At 41.6% G+C, this 20328-nt stretch overlaps 1 protein-coding gene across 1 annotated transcript in view; it reads left to right on the top strand.

Annotated features, from left to right (window-relative positions):
- Positions 1 to 20328, top strand: part of NT5DC1 (5'-nucleotidase domain containing 1) — a 252604-nt gene that overhangs the window by 194989 nt on the left and 37287 nt on the right. Inside the window, exons 9-10 of the mRNA XM_065402104.1 lie at positions 11617 to 11735; positions 12926 to 13084. Of these exons, the coding sequence (XP_065258176.1) occupies positions 11617 to 11735; positions 12926 to 13084 (278 nt within the window). The remainder of the gene's footprint in view (positions 1 to 11616; positions 11736 to 12925; positions 13085 to 20328) is intronic.

Below are 20328 nucleotides of genomic sequence, written 5' to 3' on the forward strand. Positions count from 1 at the left end.
TGTTCCCCAGAGGAGGCAAAGTTGCACATAAACATCAAAGAGCTCAGAGCAGTCCAGCTGGCATGCGGAATCTTCCTACCCCACCTGTCAGCAGGGTCGTGTGAGTCCTGATGGACAACACAGCCTCGATGTTCTACATCAACAGGCAAGGGGGAGCACGCTCGTCGGCTCTCTGTCAAGAGGCGCTCCGTCTATGGGACTTCTGCATCAGCCACGAAATCCACCTGGAAGCTTATCACCTTCCCAGCATCAAGAATACACTGGCAGACCAGCTCAGCAGAGACTTCTCCTCTCACCACAAGTGGTCGCTCCACCCAGAGGTAGCCTACATGATCTTCCAGAGGTGGGGAACTCCCCAAGTGGACCTGTTCACCACCAGACAGAGCAGAAAGTGCCATCGGTTCTGTTCTCGGCAAGGTCTGAGCAGGGGATCCCTCTCCGACGCCTTCCTTCTGTCATGGTTGGGGAGCCTGATGTACGCGTTCCCGCTGATCCCACTCATCAGCAAGGTGCTGACAAAGATCAAGAGAGACAAGGTGCCAGGTTATCATGATCGCCCCAGCGTGGCCTTGCCAACACTGGTTCAGCACACCCATGAGCTGGGCAGTGGCCCCTCCCTGGCCCCTGCCCAGCCATCCAGACCTGCTGCCACAGGACCACAGTCGGCTATTGCATACCAACCTCGCAGCCCAGCACCTCGCAGCCTGGATGCTCCATGGCTAAACCCTGAGGAACGGACCTGTTTGGATGTGGTCCAGCAGGTCCTCCTAGAGAGTAGGAAGCCCTCAACCAGACTGACTTGCCTGGCCAAGTGGATGAGATTTTCCCACTGGGCTTCCGAGTGTGGCATCTCTCTCTTGCATTCTTCTGTTCAGTCCATCCTGGGCTACCTGCTTCACCTGAGGAACCAAGGTCTAGCACACTCCTACATTAGATACACCTCGCGGCCATCTCCGCTTTCCATCCTCTGATCCAGGGCCAGATGGTGTTTTCTCATGACATGATGGTCAGATTCTTGAGAGGCCTCAAGAGACTCTTCCCGCAGGTGCGGACCCGTCCCACAGTGGGATCTTAACTTAGGCTCACGGGCCCACCCTTCGAGCCACTGGGCTCCTGCTCCCTTTCCCACCTGTCATGGAAAGTCGCTTTCCTGGTGGCAGTTATGTTGGTGAGACGAGTTTCTGAGATTAAAGCCCTGACCTCGGAACCACCATACGCGGTCTTTTACAAGGACAAGACTCAGTTGCAGCCACACCCAGCCTTCCTGCCGAAGGTGGTATCTATCTTCCATATGAACTGGGACATCTTCCTTCCGGTACTCTGTCCCAAACCACACAAGACCAGCAAAGAGAGGCGTCTCCACACGCTGGACATCCGAAGGGCTTTGGCCTTCTACCTAGAGCGTACCAGGCCCTTCTGGAAATCAACTCAGCTTTTTATCACCACAGCAAAAAGGATGAAGGGCCTTCCGGTGTCCTTGCAGAGGATTTCCAACTGGACAACCTCTTGCATATGCACTTGTTACGAGCTGGCGGGGGTCCCGTCGCCGCCAATACTCAGAGCCCACTCAACTACAGCTCAGGCATCCTCGGCTACCTTCCTGGCACACGTACCCATCCAGGACATTTGCAAAGCCGTGACATGGTCCTCTGTTCACAGGTTCATGGCGCATTATGCCATTATGCAGCAAGCCAGGGATGACACTGGGTTCAGCAGAGCTGTGTTGCAATCTGCACATCCGTGAACTCCTACCCACCTCCGTTAGTACATCAGTGTGTGAAAAATCTTTTGTGAAATTTGGGGTGACAGGTGTTATATCACTGTATGTTTTTACATTGGTGTATGTTGCTGTTATGTATGTTTTCTTACTAATGAGCATTCGTGGGTGCCTTGTTTAGCTTTTAGGAGAGTATGCTAACGGTGCACGGCAGTAAATCTAAAATTAAAAATTTTCAGAAGTGACTAGTGCTTTTGGTTGCAATCAGTTTTTGGGTTAGTGAAGTCCTACAGTTTCGGTAAGGGGCATGAAGAGGGACCAGAGTGGGGTCCTCTTAGTGTTATGAATATTATCCATGCACTTTTCCAATACGTGGGATTGGTTAAATGATACAACTTGTGGGTCTTTCTTCCTCCAAATGGGATTTTTAGCCCCATCTTCATTCCTGGGGTTGAGATGTTTTGTCCCTGTCAGCCAGGTATACATTGAATGGCTCACGGTCCTCAATCTCAATGGTGTCACTCAGCTGGAAAGGAAAAACATTCATACCCTATTGGGTGGCATCATTTTCCTTGATACCTCCCAGTGCTCTGGCTGCCGTCTATAGCAGCTATATAGATGGAGTTATGTGGTCTCAACGCAGGCTTGGGGAGAGGTTGGCTACATGGCCATGTCTTGGGGTAGGGATGCCCTGAGGGATTCTTGGAAGTGCTCATAGCTTCAGAGCCGAGCTTTGTTGTGGAGCTGTTTTAGGCTCTGTAGAGACTAGATTTGACATCATGTTTATATTATCCACCAGTAATTGCAAAATATCTTTGTCAAATATAAATAAATGCTTCTTTATCGGGGGATTGTGTAGAACCTCAATCCAAAAATCAGTTTATCAGGAACCAATTCCCAATCGACTAAAAATAAAGTCACAATTTGCTCAGTTGGCAGTTTAGCTGAAAATTAGAGTGCAAAGATCATAAATCTGTTTGAGAGAGCAGCTAGTTTGAAGAAATGTCTCATCTGAAAACACTTTTTTTCCACTGTGTGATGCCTTTTAACTCCTCTCACTTTGAATGTTAACATTATGTGCTATTATTAATTCTGTAAAATGTTTTTGGGGTACAGCTTTGAATTAAAGCAGCCATACTAACTACAGCTATATTAATACTCATGACCTCACTAAGAATTCCTTTGGGCAAGAGGCTTCAAATGTTTATCAGGTGGGAGATCTGTGACTTGGCTGAAAGTTAAAGTGTAGCAGGTACATTTTGAAGCACATGATGGGTCAGGGACCCAAATGGCCCCATCCACAGGAGGATGTTCACCTGCTTATTCAAAAAGGGGTGACTTCACCACCTGCACTCAGACCCCTCAAAAGCCCCTTCATTGCAGCCATGTGTAAGAGGCTCCATGGCATTTTGGTGCAGGGCATTCTGAGACTCTATTATGCACTAACTCTCAGATTTGTGAGCTGTATTCATTTCATCTCTGTGTGCTCCACCACTGCTGCTGGACCCAGCCAATGACAACATAGCTCTGGAGAAATCTTGCTGCTGGTTGAGGAGAGGCCAGGAAAAGTGGTTTCTATATGTATGGATAATGTCTGCCTAGTTGATCCTCTAGGCTGCGAACACTCTGCAGACTTATAAGAGGTCCACACCCTTTCCTCGTGAGGAGATGTAATTTTAGGAAATTCCACTAAAGAAACCTCACAAAAATTGCCTGCCTTTCAGGTTCCCTCCCATGGCTTTATCAATGGGAAGGAGTAATTGACCCCAAAGTTTTTGCTTATTCTGTACCTTCCATTCACCACTTTAAAAATGTATGTTGTATTCCTGTGATTTCTTCCTCCCTTGCCCTCCTCCCCAAAATGAGTGTGCATGCTATTTTTAAGGGAACTGAAAATTAGATCTAGATTCTGCCTGGAGAGAAGGAACACTGGGACATTCAGTCTGTAGCATAGCAAATGTGTAGTGTTACTACTGTTATAGAATCATAGGAATGTAGGGCTGGAGGGGACCTTGGGAGGTCAGCTCGTCCAGCTCCCTGCACCGAGGCAGGAACAAGTAAACCTAGACCATCCCTGACTAGTGTTTGTCTAACCCGTTGTTAAAAACCTCCATGATAGGGATTCCACAGTCTCTCTTGGAAACCTATTCCAGAGCTTAACTACCCTTCTAGTTAGAAAGATTTCCTAATATCTAATCTAAATCCCTCTTGTTGCAGATTAAGCCCATTATTTCTTGTCCTCCCTTCAGTGGACATGGAGAACAACCTATCACTGTCCTTGTCATAACAGCAGTTAACATATTTGAAGACTGCTATCTGGTCGCCTTTCAGTCTTCTTTTTACAAGATTAAAACATGTCCAGTTTTTTTAACCTTTCCTCATAGGTCATGTTTCCTAAATCTTTTATCATTTTTGTAGTTCTCCTCTGGCCTCTTCTTAAAATGTGGCATCCAGGACTGGACACAGTACTACACAGGCCTCACCAGTTCCAAGTAGAGCAGGACATTTACCTCACATGTCTTACATAGGACATTCCTGTTAATACACCCCAGAATCATAGCCTTTTTCACAACTGCATCACATTGTTGGCTCATATTCAGTTTGTGATCCCTTATAACCCACAGATTCCTTTCAGCAGTACTATCAGCTAGCCAGTTATTCCCCATTTTGTAGTTGTGCATTTGATTTTTCCTTCCTAAGGTTAGTACTTTGCACTTGTCTTTATTGAATTTCATCTTGTTGATTTCAAAACAGTTTTCCAATTTGTCAAGGTCCTTTTGAATTGCAATCCTCTCCTCCAAAGTTCTTGCAACCCCTCTTAGCTTGGTGTCATTTGCAAATTTTATGAGCATACTATGAATTCCATTGTCCAAGTCATTAATTAAATTATTGAATAGTATTAGATCCAAGACAGACCCCTCTAGGACCCACTAAATATGTCTTCCCAGTTTGACAGAGAACTTTTAATAACTACTCTTTAAGTACATTTTTAACCAGTTGTGCTCCTCCCCCTTTATAATAATTCCATGTAGACCATGTTTCCCTTCTTTATTTACGAGAATGTCATGTGGGACTGTGTCAAAAACCTTACTAAAATCAGGATATAGCACATCTACATCTTTCCCCCTGTCCACTAGGCCAGTAACCCTGTCAAGGTTGGAAATTAGGTTGGTTTGACAAATCCATGTTGGCTAGTACTCATTACCCTATTATGTAAGCACCTGAAGTGCTTACAAATTGATTGTTTAATAATTTGTTCCAGTATCTTTCCAGGTATTGAAGTTAGGCTGACTGGTCTATAATTCCCCAGGAGCTCTTTGTTCCCCTCTTTAAATATAGGTACGAAGTTTGCCTTTTTCCAGTCCTCTGGGACCTCACGCATCCTCCCTGAGTTCTCAAAGATGATTGCTAATTGTTCCGAGATTGCTTCAGCTAGTACAAGGGTGAAATTCATTAGGCCCTGCCCACTTAACTACATTTAACTTATCTAAATATTCTTTAACCTGTTCTTTTCCAATTCTGGCTTGTGTTCCTTTCCCCTTATTACGAATCATAATATTTATTATTTGTTTAACAACAGCACCCAGAGTTCTCAGTCAGGGCTTCATTGTTCTAAGGACTTTACAAACATGTAGTAAGAGATTTTTCCTATGCTGAATAGCTCTGAGTCTTTGAGGGGGTGGGAGGAAGGTAGGGTGACCAGACAGCAAATGTGAAAAATCAGGATAGGATATGGGGGGTAATAGGAGCCTATATAAGAAAAAGACCCAAAAATCGGGACTGTCCCTATAAAATCGGGGCATCTGGTCACCCTAGAGGAAGGATAGCTGTAGCAGTGATAGGAACATTTTCTTACATAGACTAACTACAGGCACAGTTAGATCACTTAGAATCATCTGCTGATTTTAACTGTAATATGTAAACAAACAAAATAAATATCAGTAATCCCTGGTGGTCATCTACCTAGCCATTTTTATGTGGCGTTTTCCTGTAACCTGCACAGCAGCAGAGCATTTTCAGGAGCGATTTGAAGGAGGAAAGAGTTGCTTTACAGTCTGATTTGAGACTCCAGTGCAGCTCTGTGCAGGCTCAAGAGTTTGCCTCTGCACTTATCCTGCAGGCCTGAAGCATTAAGGACCAAAATGGGACCTGTGTGTACTCTGCACCCTGTAAAATCAAACCATTGACCTATGAGCCTAAATATGGTTAACTGTACGTGCCTAAGACCCCATTTTTTGAAAAATGTGACTGAAGGCATTTGGGGGAGTTAGGTAAACCCACATTAGCTAAGTCGGATTTGAATAGCTGTGAAGACAGGGCAAGTTGGCTTTTAACTCAGGTTGGCTGCTCAAGCCCAACTTCAGGATCCCCTGTAGGCTTAAACTTGAGCTGCTAACCTGAGTTAAAAGCAGAGTTGTCCTGTCTTCACCACTATTTTAACCCAAGTTAGCTGACATGGGTTAGCTAATTTGAGTTAAGAACACACCTTTTATTTGCAATGTAGACATACCCCCTAAGTCTTTATTCATGACCAATAAGCAGATGACCAGCATGCTACCTACACCTAAAAAGGAAGATGTAATACTTTCCTAGAGAGCATAAGATAGTATTTTACCAAAGTAAATCAACAATAGCAGTCATTTAAGTCAGACAAAGAAAAAGTTTTGCTGATTCCTCTCTGCCACTTCTCAGCTGGAGAAATAATGCCAGATGTTCCTCATGGAATGTCATAAACCTGCAACTCAAATTTCAAGGCAAACTAGAAAGGGCATAGAAGTCTCCTGTGAGAAAGATGTTAAAAAATAAACTAAGAATACTGATTTTGTGAGTGAATTTGTTTATTTGAAATACACAATTACCTGCTTACAGTGAATTTAGTAAAATTCTATTTCAAGTGAATCAGAATGAACTTCCCCAGTTGTTACAATGCACTGCAATCTGCATTGCTATTCCAGTTAGTCAAGTTTTTCTGTAGAAAAAAAGTGACTTTCCTACAGGAAATTTCCACGGAAATGATATTCCTCTAATGATCTTTGTGGGGATGTGGTAGTTACAATTTACAAACATTGTTTCCTTTTCTCTAGTTATTTTGCTAGACTGGATACCTTTACACTACTTGTCACGGCATGTATTGTAATATGGAGCTAGGAATGTATGTAGCAGTGATATATTAGAGACTTCAAATAGAAGTGAGTTGTTCTATCTAAATCACCTGAGAAATTATTTCTGAGTTATCTGGACTGTTTGAAACTGTCAGCACTTCACCCCTCCAGGTTGTAAGAATGCTTTAGCAGCATTAGCATCCCCATCTTTATATGTCTTGCTTCCTGCTGAGGTAATATTTATAGCATTTCTGACCTTTGGGTGAACTCCCAGATGTTAGTAGCAGCTAAATAAGGAGTTTTTCTCTCTTCTCGTCTTGGGATGAGTTAGTTGCTGCACGTTCACAACAAGATACAAAGGAGACAGTTACAATAACAAAAATCTAGAATACTTCATTTTTTAAGTCTCCAGAAAATGGGCAACATTCTCGAGCACGGTCAAGTTGAAGCTACTATCTAAAGGAGCACAGTCCCACTGTAAGAGGCATTTGTGTGATTAATCTGTTTAAGCATTTCAGGTTCAGATCTCTTATTCCTGAAACAGCATCAGAGAGAAATTTTCATAATACTTTGGATTTCTGCAGTCCCTTCCAAATTCAAGGATTTCACAGTGATACGTAACTATGAATGAATTAAGCATCACAACTCTCCTTTTAAGTAGATAAGTGTTGTTATCCCCATTTTACAGATGGGGAAACTGAGACTTGGAATTTAAGTTACTTTCCAGAGGTCTCAGAATGGGTCAGTGGCAGAGCAAGGAAAAGAACCCTGGTCTCTTACCTTCCAGGCTTGTCTTTTAACCAACATAAACTCTTCAGGGCAAGGACTGTCTCTCACTGTGCTTGTACAGTGCTTAACACAGTGGGGCCCTGATCTTGGTAGGAGCCTCTAGGTGATCTGTAATACATATAATTAATAACAATAATACTTGCTCCAAACAGTAATATATTATCGATTATTGCTGTGATACCAACACTGCTGTATTTGATAAGCATATTTACGTCGCTGGTTTTTTTCATCCAGTGTTTTAATGATTCAGCTGACAGAGAGACACTAGACTGATCCACCACTTATTGTTTCATACATACTTCAGTCCTTCTGGAGTTTCTAAGAATTCTCCACAATGGTAATGATAACTAAAAACATTGGCGTCATTGCTGTTAACCATTCTGCTGTCCACCTCATTTTCCAGATCATTATACACTGAGCCACACCAATCTTAATACCAGTCACTTAGCCACCTTTCTGTTAAGCTTTCCATTTTGAAAAATGGCTACCTATTTCCTCTTTGCTTCTGATCACTGAGATACAATTATGTAGTTCACTTTATTTTTACATGGGAAGGTGTGGGAGAGCCTACTTCATCTACTGCTGTAGGTACTTGATTGAACTTGCCAGAACATTAACATGCAGCATGGATTATTTTGAAAGCTTTCTGGATAAAGAGAAGAATATTTGCAGAAATGTGCCCATGACTTAAAGCAATTCATAGAAAGCACATATGTCTTACAGTAGTGGTGGGCAACCTGTGGGCCGCACACGGCCCGTCAGGGTAATCCGCTGGCGACCTGAGAGACAGTTTGTTTACATCGACCATCCACAGGCATGGCCACCCGCAGCTCCCAGTGGCTGGGAATGGCGAACCGCGGCGACTGGGAGCTGCGGGCGGCCTTGCCTGCGGACTGTCTCATGGCCCACCAGCAGATTACCCCGATGGGCCGTGTGCGGCCCCTGGGCCGCATTTTGCCCACCACTGTCTTAGAGAGGACATAATCAATTGCAGTTTGGATCTTTAGAGTATATAAAAGAAGGGGAACCATATTATCTTGTTAAAAATGAGATTGTTCATTATTTTGCCATTTCAAAAAATGTCCATTTAACAAAATATTAATCTGTTTGATGGGTCTCTATTTGCAGAGTGTCTTATGAGTAGTTTTCATAGATATGCATTTTGTTCTTGTCAATCTGAGAAACTCTTTTTGGGAAAAATCTAAAACCCCTGCTATCTTTGGACAATTATGTATCTGAAATGTGTGGCTACCCATTCAGCCATCCTTGCAAATATGTCTAAAAATATGCAGAAAAAAAAACAAATTTCCATAAGCATAACAACAAGCAGGGCCGGCTCCAGCATTTCTGCCGCCCCAAGCAACAACAACAACAACAAAAAAGCCGCAATCGCAATCGCGACCGGCGGCGGCAATTAGGGAAAAAAAAAAAAAAAGCTGCGATCGGCGGCGGCAGTTCAGTGGCAGGTCCTTCGCTCCTAGAGGGAGTGAGGGACCTGCCGCCCCCGAATTGCCGCACATGCCGCCCCTCTCCTTTGGCCGCCCCAAGCACCTGCTTGTTAAGCTGGTGCCTGGAGCCGGCCCTGACAACAAGATAGTGGGTCTAATTTAAAACCTGTTTAAAATCTTCCAGGAAACTGTGAGGGCAGGTCAGGGTGAAAGGAGGATATATGAATAGTTTTAAAACAGCAAAAGCAAATGAGGAAATTCAGACAAATTGTTTCAACAACATTAAGGTTGAGTCACAAACCAACAATCAAAAGCCAGGAAATGCAAAGTGAAGGATAACATTCCACCTTTAATACATATCGTTATATTTCTTTGGTTTTGTAGGGAGTATGAGAGGGAAACTGTTTCCGCATGAGTTTGAAGCAGAATGATGTTCTTAATTTTGGATTTCCTTGCTCATCCCAGTTTCTAGAACATCCCTACTATAAAATTGTTTTGTCTGGGAATAATCCTGTTTTTAGTCAGATTTCTGGACCCACAACATTTGAAAAAGATTTGCAGCCTCTCCTCATGTTTCTCTTTTCCCCATTACTACCTCTTTTTGTCCTCCCATCAGTGTACATATTATCCTGTTGTATGCACCTTTACTGTTTTTTTTAAACAGCTTTCCTTCCCCTTGCTCTACTCTGTCTCCAAAGTTTCACTTCACTCTGTCTCTGCGGGAGTTGCTGCACCCTGTAACTCCATAATGTTTGCTCTCTCTGTTCTAGACTTCTCTCTCTCTCCCGCTTTAAGGTATTTTGTAATTCTCGAAGAATACTGTAGCAATAGACTGTATAGAATTACTGATGTTCTAGATAAATCAGATCAAAACACTATATTGACCTCTTTTCTTCTCTCTCTCTCTTTATTGTATAAAAAATATTGTATTGGGGCTGAGAAACAAAATAACCCCTTTGCGTAATCACTTCAGTAACCAATGCACATGCACTGTATTAGACAAGTTCACTTTCTGATGAGATGCCCATTTACAGTTTTGCAAAGGTCAGCAAGTTGGCTCCAACAAGAAGCAAAAAGATACAGTTGATAATGACACACTACCTAACAGAGATTTACACAAGTTTAGCTGTACAGACACCAGGGCAGGTGTCCAGAGTGGCTGGAGGTTGGGCTTACAGTCAGATCAGCTAGGGGATGGTGACTTTCATACTCTACTTAGACTCCTGGTTTGCATCTTACTGTGACTGCAGGGTGCGTAGATGGCTGCCTGGATAGGAAGCACATATCACCTATAGTATTAGCATCAGTTTGTTTCTACACACTCTCTCCCTTGAGCAGGATGATACTGGAACATCAGGCATTAGTGCAAATTTTAGATATGAGATTGATGATGCTCACCTGTATGCACAATAGTTTATCACTTTATTTGAGCTCAGGAAGGAATTTTTTTTCGTACACAGCATATTGACCTTGGTGTATAGAGTCAGCGTTTAGGGTTGGCAGTTAGTTCTGTTTCCATAGGTAGGTATTGCTGTTATCTTTCCCTGGAATGCTGTAGCAACTGCCATAGGGTAGCTGATGACCTCTCAATATTGTTTGTGTAGTTTTCTACCTCCGTCACTGCAACTTTTGGTTGAAGCCTCTTGTGGTATGTTTGGATGGGCCTAATCTCTATCCCAAAATGTGGGTACAATTTTGGGAGCTGGCAGAGCTAAGGCATGACAGAGGAAGGAGGAGTATAATTGTCGTGGGAACACACCTCTGTCAGGTATGGTTTGATCTCCCTGAGAGAGAGTTTGGCTACATATTTGCAACCCCTCCTTTGATGGGAAAAGAGGTTGGGGACTGTTCTGTAGGCTTCCGGGCATTCGTGGATAATTGAGCATAACATCAGGCATTATAGATTATGGATAACATTAAGTCTGAGTGAAAATCAATACAGTTGCAGCCTGAGGCCTTTAAATCTCAAATATCTCTTTTATTGGAACCACCATGCACAGCAGTGACAGTGAGCCATGCTCCCCGAACTTTCATCAGGTCCTATACTACAACCTGACCTAACCTGAAACTTCTGATTAGTACCTTAACTTGAACCTCCTGCCACCTTCCTCTCTCCTGGACACGTCCTTCTTCTTAGGCCTTGTCTACACTACAGGGGAAATTCAATCTAAGCTACACAATTTGAGTTACGTAAATAGTGTAACTCAAATCGACGTAGCTTAGATCTACTTACTGTGGGGTCCACACTACGCGATGTCGACGGAAAACACTCTCCCATCGACTCCCCCTACTCTTCAATCCGGTGGAGTACAGGAGTTGATGGGAGAGTGATTTGCGGTCGATTTAGTGGGTCTTCACAAGACCCACTAAATTGACCACCGATGCATCGATCGCGGCTCGTTGATCCCGCAGTAAGTGTAGACAAGTCTTTAGTGTCAAATTAGAATTATCATGGGTAAATTGGTGCATCTTGTCATGCGTCTCTCAAACAGCACCAGAAGAGTAGTGAGTTTTCTTATTGCTCTCTCTAACAGTGGGAAATCTTGTTTTATGATTTCAGAAAATGATGAGGAACAGGAGGCTCTGCCATCCTTGGACAAGCCTGGCTGGTATTCCCAAGGTAATGCTACCCATCTTTATGAACTGCTGAAGAAGATGACGGGCAAGCCAGAACCCAAGGTATTCAGCAAGAGAGGGGCAAGTTATCTTAATAGATACCACCATTGATCTATTTATCACCAAATGAGCATGAATTAGAACCTTATTACTGAATGTAGTGCTGAGTAATCCCATTGAATTTCCATGGAGATTACTTGCAGTACTTTGTGCTTCGCCTAGTAGTAAACATTTGAAGAAAATGCCCAATAGATATTAAAGATGGGTCCTATTAGTTAATTTACACCATAACTCTCCTAGTGCTGTTGTCTGCATGATTATTTGTTTAACAGTGCCAATGGGCTTGTGTACAATACACAAGAATACAGTTCCTTCCTGGAGAGCAGGCAGTCTAAAAGATAGATATGCGCTGGGGAATCCGGTATTGGGGATAAAATAGTGGTTCTTGTAATACAGAACAGGAAGGGAGAAGTTGACTAGTTACATTCAATTTCTAGGAATTATAGATATTTACTGCCTTTCTCAAAAAGGAAAAATAAATGTTGTACAGAATATATATCTGATTATGCATGTGTGTGTATATATCTACTCTGTGTGCATGTGTGTGTAATAAAACCTGTGTAATCTTTTCCTGTAGAGAAAACAGATGAACAAGGTTGTGTAAATAAAAACTTGGACCATTGTGTCACCCCATTCAATGGGTGAAATCCTGACCCCTTTGAAGTCCATGGGAGTTTTGCCATTGACTTCAATAGGGCCAGTTTCACCCAATATGTAGGCTATACACGTAAGTACAACATGACAGAAGGTTCCGTTCAGAAATAAAGAGAGATGATCAGAGTTTTCCTTTGTTTCAAATATTTCCCAAATTTGTTACATTTTTTTTTAAATTCTGTTTTATCTGCTTGTCAGTTTTACTTTACTGCTGTCTAATATGCTAGTTTTGTCAACCAAAATGCCCTAGCAGTGTTGTCCTATGTGCCACTCATATTGCAGTGTTCTATTGTAATGTCAGTGGAAGGCCAGGGCATGGAAGGTATTCAGAGGCAAACCAAAATGGAGTGAAAGGCCTGCAGTGAGGAGGCTTTTTTGTAGAAAGAAACCATGATAAAACATCCATTTGTTGTGTCCAGATAAACCTAGAGGAATTTTTATTTGGTTGTTTTTGAAGCTCCCTTTCTCTATCTCTGAAACACAGTTGCTTGTGTTTTCCTCACACACATAGCACTTTTAATTTGCTGCTTCACTTTTAGGTTGTTTATTTTGGTGACAGCATGCATTCAGATATTTTCCCAGCCCGTCACTATAGCAACTGGGAGACGGTCTTCATCTTAGAGGAGCTTAGAGGGGACGAAGTTATGATACCTGTGGAGACTGAGTCTGAGCCCTTGGAGAAGAAAGGAAAATATGAGGTAAGGGTTCCTTGCAGCTGTTTCCTTGAACTAAAAAAAAAAAAAAAATGAAAAAAGAAAAGGTTAGAAATAATTGTAGGGCCACCTGCACTAAGTAGAATAAGAAGAAACCTACTAGTAGCGATGCAAGTCTTTTGGCAGTGTCTACATTTTTCATGCCCATTCATGGCTGTATCAAAATTATGCCATCATATGACAACTTGACATCATAAGGCCTCTATTTACAGCAAGGCAGCACTAGTGCCCTATGGGCTGCCATTTCCTGACACTAAGCTAGCTAAACCGTGGTTCAAGAAATGTGGGCTTTAGATGTTCATTCACATGAACCTTCCCTGCTCCCATGAGCCAAATCTCTAAACCTGCTTACCTTCAGCTCCTGCAGTGGAAGCCAGTCATCTGAAATGAATTCAGGTGTATTCCACTGTGTATGCTCACAGTCTGCTGATGTTTCCTGTTCACAAAGGGAAGCTTCTCTGAGGTTGGTCAACTACAGCCCCTTTGACAATCATCTTAAATAAATAATAAAAAACACTTTAAGTTAAAGGTAGCTGGGAAGAAGGTCCATTGATCCATGCCAGCACCACTATCAGCCCGAAACTCATCCAAAGAGATGAGGGGAGGATTGGGCTGTGGCCCCTTTCTTCTTTCCACTGATCAGCAGAACTGCCAGGGAAGAAAGAAAAGAGCATGCTGAACCTATGTAAAGGGTGGCAGAGCTGCACCTGCAGCATACATCCCCATGGAACTGTAGGAGGTCTGCTGCAGCAAGGCTCCTCTGCGTACCTACCCTTCCTGAACACAGGCACAACCTAGCCCTACACTTTAAGTGGGAGTGTGCCTCCCAGTCTGGGTAGACAGACATACGCTAGCTCTGCTTGAGCTAGCACACTAAAAACAGCAGAGTGGATGTTGCAGCAGCACAGATGGCAGCACAGATTAGCCACTTGAATACAAGCCCTCCCAACCCCCTGAGTCTTTATTTATTTATTGTGCCACTGCCTGTGCCACTGCCTGTACCACAACGTCCACATGCTATTTTTAAAAAGCAACAGAGGGTCCTGTGGCACCTTTAAGACTAACAGAAGTATTGGGAGCATAAGCTTTCGTGGGTAAAAACCTCACTTCTTGCATCTGAAGAAGTGAGGTTCTTACCCACGAAAGCTTATGCTCCCAATACTTCTGTTAGTCTTAAAGGTGCCACAGGACCCTCTGTTGCTTTTTACAGATTCAGACTAACACGGCTACCCCTCTGATGCTATTTTTAGTGCTCTAGCTCCAACAGAGCTAGCTTGTATCTATGCCAGAATGGGAGGCACCCTCCCAGCTGCAGTGTAGACATGTCATACTGTTCTAATATTCTCTTATGTCTTCCTTAGAAATTGGTGAGGTTAGAACTGTTTAGCCTCTCATGTTATAATCTCTAGCAAATGGGAAGACAGTGCTTCTCCGTCTTGAGCTCAGATATTTGGAATTAGAGCTGTCAGAAAATGGGGAAATAATTTCACAAAAAATGGTGACATTTTAAAATTGTTTCCATTTCAGAGTTCAAAAATGAAACATGTTCTCATTTGTGGGGGGATATTTTCATCTAAATAGTTTTTTATATGATTTCTTTACCTGCCTGAAACTGAGTTTTTACTAAACAAAACATTTCAATGACAATTCCGATTTTTTAATAAATTTCTCAGAAAATTTTGCAAAAAAACAAAAAAAATTGATAATACTGTATTTTTGAAAAGGCCATTTTTAATGAAAAATCTGTGCAAAAAATTTCAACCTGTTCAGTTTTGAATGTTTCTTCCTTTGATGTGTTCCTAAATACATCAGTGATACCCTTCTGACTGAGGATAAATAATGTTTTGTTACTTTTTGAAACTGTTTATTTTGTAGGGAGAAGTATTTCTTGCTATTAAAAATATAATTTGAGATGGAGACTAATACCAGTTCAGATATCTTTTTGTTTTTAATCTGGCCATGTTGCATATTCAAACACCCATCCACCCCCATGTTTGTTACATTTTGGAGGGAGAACGGGGGGAAAGGGTGTAATGTGAAAAGTAGATACTGAAATATGAGTTTGAGTGAAATGGAGTAAAAATAAGGATTGTTTCTCCACATGCCCTCCTTTTATTATAAATATCAAATATATTCCTCTGAACTACACTGCTTTCTAAACTGAGTTCAAAGAAGGGCATCAAAGTAAGTGAATAAGTAAAACAAGTCATTAAAGTTCTGGTTCTTTCCTGTGTCACAGAGGGGCAGGAAAGAAGGCAAACACAACCTTAAGTCTTCTAGCAAGAGGAATGCATTACTTAGTAAAAAGAGGAAAAAAGAAAAAAGTCATAGCTCTTTGTATAGGTTGTTAGAAAAATATGGATTACATTTATATTAATAAAGTTTTTAAAAATCTACAAGCTGTACTGCACGAATTCCATCTGTCTCCTCGGCGGAAACTCTGATTGCACTAGTTTTTCAAACTAATATTTCCAGCTTTTTTTTTTTTTTTTTAATTCACCACAACTAAGACAGTAACTGCTTGGTAAATGGAAATTACTAGTGATTCAACAAGTCTTCTCAAGTATGTTAAATACGTAGTTGGGATGAATCAGAGATTGTACATTTACTTCATTAAAACAAAAAGCCAACACTTATTCACAGTTTGTCTTCCTGTAAGTTTCTCGGAACCATAGCATAGCAAAAACTCTTAGTATGCAAATAAATTTCCTAGCATTGTATGATTTTGGGCTTTTATTTATTTGCACTGGATAAAAGGCATCTGACCTAACATCTGGTTTGTTTTTCAGAAGAAGCACTTTCTCTGTATTTGCAATTATCAAGTAGGAAATTGAGACTTTTAGATAAGAATTTGATGTTTTGCTAAAGGTGGAGTATCTGTGATAATAGAATGCAGTGTCTCAGTCAAATGCCTTCTCTCCCACACTGAATCTATGTTCAACTTATATCCACTGCTGGTGACAGCAAGTAAGCAAAGGCAAAATGAATTGTGTTGATTAAAGGAATCTGAACCGAGGGGGCCCATGGCAGGTCAGTGGTATTATTGTATTGCCATGCTGTTCACAGGGGTCTGAACAACAGATCACTTCCATATCTCTGCAATTGACTGCACAGGACTAACTTAACAGGACTAGTTCAAAATGATTCCCCTCAGACTCCTACAAAGATTTTTTTTTTTTAATTGTCCTAATCAACCTCTCCTATTAACCTTCGGGTGAAATGGGGAGAAAAGCTGTTTCAAAGCTTTCACACAAATTCAGTTTGTGTGAAAATTGTGTTCAAATAAATTGTGGCTTATAATTAATAATAATAATAATTAATAGTTTTGGAGTAGTACCCACAGTGTGCTACATGCTGTATAAACACATATCAGAAGGTGCATACGCTGTGGCTAAGAGCTAATAATCTTTACAAAATAAAAATGTTCTTACCTCCAATTTAAATAAACTTGGTGACATTCCCCAATTTTTAGGTGTTTACATGAAGTGTGTATAGTTGAGGGACAACCCTTTTTCTAAAGCCGAGGTTTTGATCTAAGACTGTCATGACTTCTTTAAGGGATGAGGAAGTTAATGCAAGGCATTTACAAAGCCACTTCTTTAGGGAACGAAAACAAAAACTTATTCCCTGGCCTCTTTTTTCTGCTCTCAAATGACTAATGTGTTTTTGTACCAAAGTAGTTTACAGAAAATGCCTGTTGTCTTCAGTGTCTTTTTTTGCAGGTGCTCAGTGTCTTGCAGCATCAGAATGCATGTGATTAAGGAAATTATTATTGTAATGTTACATCTTCTTTCCATCTTGATTCACTCCCCTTATATTCTTTATAGAGACTTTGTAAATGATGTTTGATTTATTTCCCATTCTTTCCTCTTTCTGTCTTCTCCTTTTCTGACCCATCATACTCTGGTGGAAAAGGCTGGCTCCTACTGAAATTCTAGGAAAAACACCAGCTGCAAGTATGTCCTTCACAAAGAAAATACAAATTTAATGAGTGCTCTTTTGTTTCCAGTTATATATAATGTTTCATCATTAAAAGAGTGAGGCTAGTTCTACACTACAGCGGGGGGTCGACCTAAGATACGCAACTTCAGCTACGTGAATAGCGTAGCTGAAGTTGTGTATTTTAGGTCGACTTACCTGGCTGTGAGGACGGCGGCAAGTCGACCGCTGCCGCGCCGCCGTCGACTCCGCTGCCGCCTCTTGCCGCGGTGGATTTCCGGAGTCGACGGCAGAGCGATCAGGGATCGATTTTATCGCGTCTTCACTAGACACGATAAGTCGATCCCCAATAGATCGATTGCTACCCGCCGATCCGGCGGGTAGTGAAGACGTGCCCTGAGAAAATTAAACAAAAAATACCCGTCGCTCACAACCTCAGCCGCTAACAACTTCCATTTTCATTAGTTATTTTTGTCTTTATGCTCGTAACTAAATTCGTCATGCAAATCAGATGTAAAGTTGTGGTAATAGTTGTAGGTTTTTCAAGTGTGTGTCATAACAAAATGAACAGTTCAGCAACAAACTATAGGAATTCTTCATGCAGCTCCTCAGTCAGTTACAGCATATCACAAATAACTAGTGTGTGAAATTAGGATGTCTCTAGGTTTGGGAGGTTGGTTGGTTGTTTTTTTCTCCTTCTCTATTTCAAAAGTGTGGCAGACTCCCATCAGTGAAAACTCTAAAGACAATTGGAATCTGTCCCAGAATTTTGAAAGAAATGAACTCACAGCAGTTCCTCTGTGTGTAAAAACTCTGACTATAGGAACGCATGTAGTGACAGGAAATTACTGACAGATATTGTGGACACCAGCAGTGAGCAGGACCCTGTAAACACTCATTTTACAGAGAGGTTGTCTAATAGTTAGTTGGGGTTGCAAGCCAGGTCCCATGAGTTTTATTCCCAACACTCCCTCTGAGTGACCTTGGAAAAATCACTTAATGTCTCTGTGCCTGTTTACCCATCTTTAAAACGAGTATAATAATATTTACAGTAACCACCTGGATGAGATGTTGTGAGGCTTAATGAATTTATGTCTGTGAAGCAATATGATGTCCTTGGGTGAAAGGAATTATTATATTAGTGTTATACCAATAAAATAAAAACCAGCAGGATCTTATTAAGAGGGATAAGGCAAAGATGCCACATTTATTGTAAATATAATGATAAAGCAAAAGATAAAAGTAAACAACGTTGTTTGACTACTTATTCCTATCACTACTTATTCCTTATACACACACACACACATATATATATATAGATAGATTCATTCACACAATCATTCATTCAAGTTCTGTATAGGTGTTATAGTTACCAGCCTAGAAGTTGCTCATGCCAAGTTACTGGCCAGGTAGCTTAGTCATGAGGATGGAGCCGAGTCTGTGTCAGATGCACCTGATGCTCCTGGAGGTTGGCAGCAGAACCAAAGACTCAAAGTCCTCAGTCTTGAGAGTCCATTCTTATAGGATTTAATTCCTATGTTAGTCTATGGGAGCTGTTTCATCCTGCTGTTGCTGACTCAATCAGCAGATGGCACACATTCCTGTCCAAAGTGGCACATTCCTGGTGGCTCCACACTGTCCATAGTTTGTGTTTCTCATCCTTCCAGGTGATGGGGTGGATCCCAGTTTACCCTCCGGGGGGTTTCTGGTCATCCACTTGACACATTCTTTGGCCAATGGATACTTCCTTTCTAGGCTGGCACCTCCCTAACCATCCATGTATATCAAGCATTCATCAGCATACATTCCGTACCTTAACCATATTTTAATTTACTGTCTCCACCACTTTCGGGGTGTGTGCTAATTCATTTGAGACTCCCGGCCCTTTAATCACAGAGGGTGGGGGGTCTGTCCTAGGAGCCGTTGAATGAAGTGAAAGTCACTTAACAGTTTATAGTGTTTGTTTACATTGTATCAATTACTTCAAGAACAAAGTCAGTTAACTTGTTTGTAAGTTTTACATAGTAGTAAAGTATCTTTCACAGGATAGATATAATCAATGGTTTCTAGAGACAGTAGCTTACAAGTTTTAACAGAAGACCCAAGAGATTTTTGTACTTGGTGAAACTGTTGGATTTTAAAGTGTGGGGGACAAATTATGAGGTGAAACTGTTAGATTTTAAAGTGTGGGGGACAAATTATGAGGGGGGTCACTGTCACTTGGGGGAATCACTGTTAGTACCTTCTTTAATATCCCTACATTAGTGCATAGCTAATGATTTATTGGACTGAATGGGAATTTTGTTTTAGAAATATCTAGTTATAGTGGTCACTAGTCAAACACCTGACATTTACACAATATTATGGGCTTTTTCCTGTCACCTTTGGTGTTTTCTAGGCCCACATCCCACTGCTGATCTCAATGGTCTGGCCTGCAGGATCAGCCTGAGAGAGACCAAGAGCAGGCCTACCTGCTTCAGGCAAGGCCTTGGGCCTGCCTCCTGTACTCTCATCCCTACCCTCAGTAAGATCACATCCACATGCCTTTAGTGAGCCCTAAACTTGGTACTAAGTGTCTGGAGAATCAAGCCTTTTAAAGGTACTGTAAGGCTTAATCAAGGATTGTAATGTTAAACTGATATCTTTAGACTTACACAGTATGGACCTGATCCTGCAGACACTTAGCCCCCTCAGCTGGTGTAAATTGTCAGAACTCCATTGAAGTCAGTGGAGCTCTGACACTTTACACCAGCTGAGAATTTGGCTCTTTGCACTGTACTTTGAGGGCAATGGGACTATTCACAGTAGTAACCACTATACTCAGTATCAAGTGTTAGTGGGACCAGGCCCTATGATGGGTAAAAGACAATGGTGTGGCATAAACATGGATTCTATATTTGTTAACCAAAAAATTGACACAGCTAGTAAATAATGCTCCTAAAAGATGTAATCACGGTGTGTAAACAAGACACCTATAGATTTTGCTTTTCTAAATGTTTGATTTTCAGTTTGATTTTTTCCATCATTCCCATTCTCCTTTTTGAGTGTTTATATTTGTTTTCTTTAACTCTTCACTATACTGACAAAAAAAACCCTACAACTCTGCTCCCTTACTTTTTTATTTGCTAATCTACCGTTTACAGATTGTGAAGTTAATGTTTCATCCAGGTTTTAGGACTGGTTTCCCATTCAGGTCTTTCATGTCACTCAGACTTTTGGCCATGTTCATCATGGGCTAAAGACATCTTACAATGTAGGGCTAGAATCTCTTCTGCCATCTTCTCCTTTTG

The sequence above is a fragment of the Emys orbicularis genome, chromosome 3 (assembly GCF_028017835.1).
Source record: "Emys orbicularis isolate rEmyOrb1 chromosome 3, rEmyOrb1.hap1, whole genome shotgun sequence".
NCBI lineage: Eukaryota > Metazoa > Chordata > Testudines > Emydidae > Emys > Emys orbicularis.